Source organism: Nelusetta ayraudi, unplaced genomic scaffold (assembly GCF_046127955.1).
Source record: "Nelusetta ayraudi isolate G7.1 ecotype Tasmania unplaced genomic scaffold, CSIRO-AGI_Nayr_v1 ptg000002l, whole genome shotgun sequence".
NCBI lineage: Eukaryota > Metazoa > Chordata > Actinopteri > Tetraodontiformes > Monacanthidae > Nelusetta > Nelusetta ayraudi.
Window position 1 is genome coordinate 1360001 of NW_027466052.1, and position 8663 is coordinate 1368663.

Here is an 8663-nt window from a genome sequence, read left to right on the forward strand (position 1 = left end):
ACTAACCCACCCCCCTTCCTCCCCCCATGTTCACCTCCATGCTGCAGTGGAATTTTCCCTTCCACTTTCTTTTTTTTCCTTCCAAAGTTCCTCCACTAGGTACCACAGTTAATGTCCCTCTGCAAAGCGGAGTGTGTTCACTGTGGCCTCCTGCTGGCCGGAAAACGGGAGTGCAGGCTCAACACAACAAACGCACCTTAAGGGTGCTAGTCCATACTAGTCGAGATTAAAAAAATGTTTTCTTTAATTTTTATTTTAAACCTGGTTGATGAGACTGGAGGAGGCTGGAGACTCAGAAGAAGAGGCTAACCTGAGTTTGTGCAAGTCGTCCATGGCTCTGGCCAGAGCCTCCTCGGAGAGACGCGCTCTCTCCTCAGCCGCCTGCGCCCTCTGCAGCAGTGCATATTGGTTTCCGGTGGGCAGCAACCCCTGGTTCAACCCCTCGCCAGCGCACAGCTCCTCAGGGTCTGCGAGAAATACAATGATGTATCGATATATGAGTTCGCTTTTTTTTCTTTTTTTGACAAAGAGTTTTGCTCTTTGTTTTGTATTGTTTTGTTTTATTTTTATTTTGCATATATATATATATACATACATACATATATATATATACATATATATATATATATATATATATATATATATGTACATAAATATACAAATTTTATATATATATACATATATATGTATATATATATATATATATATTAATATATATATATGTATATACACACATCCAAATTTATTTTAAAAGCACTTATTTGGATTATTTTACTTTTTTTACTTTTATTTTAAATTTCCTATCGCTCAACTCCATTTATTCCTTTTGCTAAAGTTGTGTCACTCTTTGTAAATGACTTAATGGAAAAACCTGAAAATGCTTTTTTTTTTTTAAATAAAATTTTTTAAAAAAGCATAAAATGCGCAAGTATGTGTTTGTTTTTTCCCTGTAGTTTAATTGTAATACCCAGAGATCTTCCTCTCACAGTGTTAGGAATGTTTTGATTTTGTTGAAATAATTAAATGAATGAATGAATGAATGAATGAATGAATGGCTTCCGGTGACCTTCTCTACTCCATAGAAAAGACCTTGCATCCTATCCACGTAACAAGCATAGGCAGACTGATCATGTGGGGGGATGACAGTGGTCTCACCGGTCTGCAGCAGGGGGTCGTCTGGCAGGACGGGCCGCAGGAAGTCTTCACTCTCCCAGGGTAAGGAAGCGTCAGGCAGTCCCATCAGACAGGCTGCATCACACCTCTACAGAGACACAGCGGGTTAAAAAAGAAATATCCATCAATATCTGTCAATATGAAAACTGTCTCTATTTGTTCTTTTTTCTTGGTTAAATGCCAAAAACAATCTTTTTGCAATGAGATACAAGCAAAATCAATAAAAAAAAAAAAAAATCATATTAGTACTCACCGTTGACCGGATGAAGTTGATCATTTTTATGTATCCATAGTCATCCAAATCTTAACAAGAAAAGAAAAAACAAACAAAAGGCAAAAGAAGCAGAAGGTCAAGTCCGTCATTTCAAGAACATCGCTTCCTACCGAGGCTGCATGCTTGGGGGGCGGGGGGGTTTGGGGGTCAGGCTGGGTCCACTTACTGTATCTTCTGATGGCATCGACCAGATCCACCTGGTGCTCGGCTGAGCAGTGCTGCAGCGTTGCCGCCACAGAGCTCAGCGCCCTGAGGACACACACAGTGCGGAAACAACTGAAACACTTGTCGCATTACAGCCTGTCAACATCAAAAACACACTCAGGGGAGAACAAAACATTCAAACAAAGCAGGCTCACAAAAACTGAAAAGAGGAAAATAGAGAAGCAAAAACCCAGAATATACAACTTTCCAAATCATTGGAAAGTCAAGCTCACATATTTTGCTGCTAGTTTACACGAATGTGCTAAAAGTGATATTTTGTTGTTGGAACTTAGAAGAGAGAGAGAGGGAGAGCGAGTGAGAGAGAGAGAGAGAGAGAGAGAGAGAGAGAGAGAGAGAGGGAGAAGGAGTGAGAGAGAGAGAGAGAGAGAGGGTGTGAGTGAGAGAGAGAGAGGGAAAGAGAGAGGGTGAAGGAGAGAGAGAGGGTGTGTGAGAGAGAGAGGGAGAGAGAGAAAGAGAGAGAGAGAGCGAGGGAGAGGGAGAGGGAGAGAGAGAGAGAGAGAGAGGGAGAGGGAGAGAGAGGGGGGAGGGAGGGAGAGAGAGAGAGAGACATGTGTCCTATGTAACATCACAAAGGGAACCACTCCAATCATCATGAATGAACTCCAATCACCCCTGCAGCACACCACTATACCCACTTCACCCTCCCTGTATATAGCTATGCTCTGTGATACTCATACTTGTCTGTGCATATATCCTATCCACACTTTCTGTTGTATCTAGATTTGTTAAATATCCCTGTAGTTATCTGCAGCCACTGGCTGTCTGATGGCAAAGTCTGCAGTTATTTGTCGTGCACTCCTGGATTCCTCACTTGCAGAGTTTCTCTGCAGTGTATCTCAATGATGAAGTGTCTTCTGCCCGACAGAGACCTTGAGCTCCTGCGAATATTCCAGAAAACACCACCGCAGAGTTCGCTCACCTGTCGCAGAACAGACAGGTGACCTGCTGCTGCAGCTGCAGGCTGTCCGCCTCCCCCTCCTCCACTGGCTGCCACTGCTCGTCGTCATCAGCGTCATCATCGCAGTCAGACAGATCTGGCAGGTCCCCCTCCGCAACTCCGCCACAGCCTGTGACCACACACACACACACACACACACACACACACACACACACACACACACACACACACACACACACACACACACGTCAAGTTGTCACACATAGACGTCAAGTTGTTTTAAGTCATGTTTTCCCATCGGTCCTCCTCTTTACTAGTTAGCATTAGCCCCCACTCAGCGGGGCAGCTAGCAAGCATGATGCTCACACACTGCTATCGCAATTAAAAACAAAACAGACGTCATAATTCAGTAAACGTGTCTGAGTGCAACATATCGCCAGAGTACTCCGCGAGTACCCTTTTATGGTCTCGTTTTAGCTATTTACAAAACTCACGTGTCTCTGTGTATTCTGCCATGATGTCGCCTTGGTTTCCGCTAACTTCCGCTCTACGTCAAGTGACGTAACAACGAATCAAAAATAAAGACGCGCTTCTCCCCAAATTCCGGAAGATGTCGCCAAAGACTCGTTTTTCTTCCCCAACGACGCCAAGCGCCGTTACATGTATACTCACTCACTCACTCACTCTCTCACTCACCAACTATTTTTTTCAAAATACCGGTCAGTGTGTGAAAACAAAATTGCTATAGAGGAGAAACAAAAGGTATCGCGATTCTTGGCTAATTAGAAAGCTAAAAACACTAACTGTATAAAAAATAAGATACATACATCCAATAAATAAAATACAATTCTTGTACTTTTATTGTACTTGACTCTACCTGGGGGGCTTGAGATCAAAAAGTTTTGAATAATTTATCATACAATTGTGCCTTAGCTGTGTTGTTAATCTGTAGAAGTAAAAAGAAATGTGGTTATTACTTTCACACCTGATTCTGAAATATAATCTCAAAATGTGTGGCTTCGGCAAGGGATATTTGATTTATTTCAGTCAAACATCACCTTTTTTATTTTTCATAAAGAATATAAAGAAGACAACAGCTCAGATTACTCATGTTACATTTTAGCTCTTTGTATGTGGAGATGTAATGCTCCTCATATGTATTCTCAAAAGCTAACTTTATTTGACTGCTGCATGTTATGTCAAAGATGAGAGTATCGAGTCAGGTAGTTAAAGAATTAAATGAAACAGAATAAAATTAAATGCCCTCCAAAAACAAAGCAGGCTGTTAACATCACAAAATATCAATGTAAAAAAAACACAAAACATTTCGATCACAAATCATTGTCTATATAATATACTTTATTGTGTATGAATGTGCAACAGAAACAGACAGTTTAGATGAGAATTAAAAATAGGCACAGTTAAACATTTTCAAGTACAGGAATTTAAATATCTTTCCTTTAAATAGTAATTCACTTAACAAAAAGACACAAATTTAAGGCATTTAAGTGCTTTTTATAAGCATCAAAAATATTGACACGATTGAGCTGATAAAAAATAAACATAATATGAGAACAGGCCTTCGCTGAGGCTCAGTCCCGAATTACAGTTTTGCTGCTTTTTTGTTTTTCAAATGACAGAGGGAAAAGGGAACTCCTGCTTCCAAAGACATGAGAATGTGCAGAGCACAGGTACCTACTGGTATCTGCTGAAACTATGTGAAAAGATATTTTAAAAAACAAAACAAAAAAACAATAACAACTGGTTAAATGAACAGCACATACAGCAAAAAGAATATTGCTTTAATAAGTTCTCTGAGTAGTTAAGGATACGTTCATATTTCTCGGACACTGGAATTCCGAACAGCGAAATGAGGCCATATTTCAATGTGATCAGAGATCCAAATAAAATGAACATAAACCTATTTATCCCCAGATACCAGCAGCATACCTTACTGCTCTTCTGGTGTCCAGTGCAACTCAAAGCTGCCATTCCTCCATTGCCATGTGTATTTATAATTATTTTGCGTTGCCCTTTGCCAGGCTGGCAATGTCTTTGTGCTCCAGTATCTCCGTCGCCTTCTTCTCTGGTTGCTGCAGCAGCAGCGTGTTGGAGACCATGGCTCTGCCCACGCTCTCGATGGGGATGGCCATGGGAGTTGAGCACACGCTGGTGAGGGCGCCGAAGAACTTTCTGGCCATCCACTCGGCAGGGCGGCTCTCCTGCCTGTCCACCAGCAGAACCCTGTGGGCAGGTGAGAGCAGAGCTGACTCAGTGTTTGCACTGGACTGAATGCAAGTATGCAACTAAAGACAACTTTGAAGAGGACAGTTTATTGTCCAACTGGTTTTTAATTTGGCACATAAACCAAAATAGTCTGTATTTGGTTAACTGGCATCTCTCCTGTAATGATATTGACATCTATTATGATCACAAAGACACAAACTACGACAACAAAAGGTTTAGTGGGTAAACTTTAGGGAAAGAGACAAATCGGCTGGGCTTGTTAGCGCTGAAAGAGCCAAGATAATGTTTGCAAGGTTTAGTGAGTGTATGAAGAGGTGGATGTGCATGACACAGCAAAAATGTATTAATAACACGCAGTCTGTCGTTAGCATGCTGCAACTTGTTGGCTGGAGTGTGAAAGAAAAAAAAGACACAGCTCACACTGTTGAAAACCTTTTCTGCCAGTTTGTGTTGTTGCAGTTGCACTTTATGCACTCACCCTGGTCGGTAAACAGCCAATCTGTTGAAACCCATCTCCTCGATTTCTGCCTCCACTTGTCCCTACAGAGGAGAGAAAAAAAACCCACCATGAGTCACATTTTATTTGTCAGTCTGTTGTCGCGGCGGACAGGTGAGCTCGAGCTCAGTACCTTCACTTTGAGGTACAGGAAGCTGCTTTTTGAATCGGCTCCCCTGGAGGACATGAGGTGGAACTGCGAGCAGCCTCCTGATTTGGAGAGCTCAGCTGATTTGACTATGAAATCGTGGTCAACACGGAAAAATCCATCCTGAGGAGACAAAACATTAATTATAATATTGAAAAAACACTATTTTTGCACTCTGGGTAATGTAGTTAATGTAATAGCTTTCCAGCAGCTCTACTGCAAATGAGTTAGCTTCAGGCTTCTTGTTGTATTTAAGTGTTTTTTGGGGGATGTTTGTCCATGTATGCATGTACATTTGTAAATATATACATACATATGAATATTTACATATACAGAGCATGTTGTCATAATTGATTCTTTTTTTAAATTCTATTTCAGGTTGATGACCTGTGGCAATCTTTTATTCTAGGTATTATAAGGGTATTATTCTACCTATTATTCCACCATTTCCTTTGACTGCTTGAACCCAAAATCAAATCCTAATGTCCTAAATAAACACGACCAGTTCACAGAACAAATACTGGGCTGGCAACTATCAGGTTACTTCCCTGTGAGAGTGGTGACACATGGCGGACAAATTGCTGAGTCACTGTGACCCATCTGCAAAACTGTTGTGTCATTTAAATAGAGAGAAAAACACTGAAACTAACGCAACGTCCACTCTGTCATTCTAGATCCAGTCAAAGTGCTGTTGGCTTACAGCTCCAGCTTTGGCCTTGGTTGTTCCCAGGCAACAGTAGGCCACATCGTGGCCCTGGAAGGCGGCGGCAAAGTCATCGAGCTTTTCAAAGTCCACCACCTCTTGAACCTGAAGATATCATAAATAGTGATGAGGTTTATTATTCTGCGGAGATTACAGGGGCCAAGTATGAGAACCAGTTTTGAAGAACACACACATAAATACACAAACGGGACACCAACCAGGTTTTCAAGTTCTTTGCCCTCAAACGCCAGTTTCCTCCTTCCGATGAGGGTGATCTTAGAGAAGATGTTGCGCTCCAGCAGCTCAGCTAGCAACTGCTTGCCCGTTTCCCCAGAGGCCCCGAGTAGGAGACAGCTTTTATTCTGCTGCTTGAATTCTTCCTCCAGAGTCTTCATGTCCACAGCCATCCTGTATGCACAAAAAAACAACAGAAACAGATGAGTCATATGCTCAAACATTTTTTTGTAAATAATGGATAAAAAACACTTTTAATTTGGTCGAGATTCGCGACGAATTAATGGTGAGATACCACTCAATTTTTATTTTATTGATTTTTGCATTAGGTTGTCAAACTGTGTTTCCGGGTTGGGGTCAAACTTAAAATTTAGTTATTTTTTCAGGGGGTTTGACGAGCACTTGACTGCGTCCCATTATTCACCTGATTCAAACGCCGTTCTTTTCGTTTGGAATGCTCAACTGCGGTTTGCACGGTGGACATGCACAACTGTACACAACAACACAACCAATAATTTCTGACTTCAACGGAGCAGAGCTAAAAAAACAAAAAACAAACGCGCGTTACTACGAGTGTCGGCTAGCAGAGAAGCTAACGGTGGCTAGCCGATGACTGCTGTGTCTCCTCACCTGTCGTATCTGGACGGATCGCGGTCGTCCAGGTAAATTAAACCAGCAGCGACGATCACAACAACGGTTGCCAACACCCAGGCGGCTTTCCCCAGAGTCAGTGGTAACAATATCATGTCATCGCCCGAATGCGACGGACGGACGCCAGAGGAGGAGCAGGACACTTCCGTGTTGCTTCCTATCTGCTCAGAGATGAAGAGCGACCAGCTAAAACCAACACACTGTAAAGGTCGTGGCAGTCTACCGGGGATCGTGTAGTCAAGAACACACAGCACTTGCGGCGTGAGGTTATCTGTTAAAAATCACTATGATTTGGTTTTGAACAGACAGGTGACACACGTGTGGTTTGTGTATATCTTTAAAACCGCTTATCCCATTCTGGCAGCGCTGCGCTTGACGTAGTTGGGCGCATGCGCATTTGGAATCGCGGTGGCTCCGGGAGCCGTTGATTTCAGGGTTCCACTTGCAGAGAAATGTCAGCGATCATTTTGTTTTTGTGTTGATTTTGTTCGTGGTTTTCTTAAAAAACGTTTCACTCATGTATAAGGTTGGCATTTCCATAATCATGCATTTTTATTTCACAAATCCATCGTGTCAAGAACCAATCAGAAACGTTTATAGATGAGGCACATTCCGATTTAAAACAACAGCAACAACTTTGTTAGGGTGTGGATGAACCTTCAAGGTTGACAATCACCCCCAACCTCCCATCACCACCACTCTTCTGGTTGCCGGTGTCACCACAATGTTACAGGCAGTGTCTTGAAGTGCAGGAGTTGATAGTAGACGCACCATTGTTGATGCATCATACTGTTGAATTAAACATTACTGTACATCATGAGAGGGAAACCACAAAATTGGCATCTTTTGATGTACAAAATGCCATCCAGTTCTGATTAAACTGACCGTGAATGTATCGTCATCGTCATCATTATCAACATCATCATCATCATCATCATACACTATGGAATGAGACACAAGTAAGCCTGATTACAGATCTATTGTACAATAATGTCCTGCTTTTGTGGACAAGCAGAATCTCTATTTTCATCTTCAATCATGAGCAGGAAACATCACAACTTAACGTAAACATTTGAAGCTGTGATTTTCACTGCACAATCCTTTATCAGATTTTGATGGTGTGAATTAAAATAAAAAATAAAACATTTGCCCCTTTATCACAAAATAAAAGCCACTTGCAGAAAATAATAAAAAAAAAAAAATACACAATGTAAAAAGCTTTTTAACATCAGCACAAAAATGCATGTTTTTTTTCTTGTCAATTACTTCTTAAGAAAATCTACAAATGTAAACACTGCCCAGTCAAGAAAAATGAAACCTATTCACAAAAATAAACTTGTAGGCATGCTTCAAAAACATGACCTCCACTTCTATTGACAATTAACATTAATGTTAAAGTTGTCTAGAACAGCTGTACTTTGTGTGTAGGACTGGACAGAGAAATCCAGGTTGCAAACCCCTGGAAAATGTCTTTGCTTTTGGTCAAGGCAGGGGGCTTCATTAGCGAAAACCTCCAGACAAAGACTGCCAGTCGGCTCGCAATGCAATGAATTCATCAACGCCCCATGTTTTGAACACCCCCCCGCCACTCCGACACAAGGCATCGACCCGCTT

General features: G+C 41.6%; 2 protein-coding genes across 6 annotated transcripts in view; both read right to left on the minus strand.

Annotated features, from left to right (window-relative positions):
* Positions 1 to 3159, minus strand: part of prmt3 (protein arginine methyltransferase 3) — a 55385-nt gene extending 52226 nt beyond the window's left edge. For all 3 annotated transcript variants that reach the window (XM_076033992.1, XM_076034077.1, XM_076034158.1), the window contains exons 1-6: positions 3065 to 3159; positions 2592 to 2739; positions 1614 to 1696; positions 1427 to 1476; positions 1156 to 1261; positions 311 to 467 (exon numbers count right to left, since the gene is read on the minus strand). In XM_076033992.1, coding sequence (XP_075890107.1) covers positions 311 to 467; positions 1156 to 1261; positions 1427 to 1476; positions 1614 to 1696; positions 2592 to 2739; positions 3065 to 3086 — 566 coding nt within the window. In that variant the 5' untranslated portion in view covers positions 3087 to 3159. The remainder of the gene's footprint in view (positions 1 to 310; positions 468 to 1155; positions 1262 to 1426; positions 1477 to 1613; positions 1697 to 2591; positions 2740 to 3064) is intronic.
* Positions 3160 to 4311: 1152 nt separating this feature from the next.
* Positions 4312 to 7402, minus strand: htatip2 (HIV-1 Tat interactive protein 2). Of its 3 annotated transcripts, XM_076034381.1 has the most exons (7): positions 7029 to 7181; positions 6823 to 6888; positions 6383 to 6572; positions 6162 to 6269; positions 5447 to 5584; positions 5296 to 5357; positions 4312 to 4814 (listed from the first exon to the last, which is right to left on the minus strand). In XM_076034381.1, exons 3-7 carry the CDS (start codon positions 6569 to 6571, stop codon positions 4589 to 4591), a joined length of 723 nt encoding a protein of 240 aa, XP_075890496.1. In that variant the 5' UTR covers position 6572; positions 6823 to 6888; positions 7029 to 7181; the 3' UTR covers positions 4312 to 4588. The 3 variants fall into 3 exon arrangements, with proteins under 3 accessions (XP_075890496.1, XP_075890408.1, XP_075890578.1); XM_076034293.1 differs by lacking the exon at positions 6823 to 6888 and having other exon boundaries at positions 7029 to 7402; XM_076034463.1 differs by lacking the exon at positions 6823 to 6888 and having other exon boundaries at positions 6967 to 7080.
* Between the last annotated feature and the right edge of the window lie 1261 nt (positions 7403 to 8663).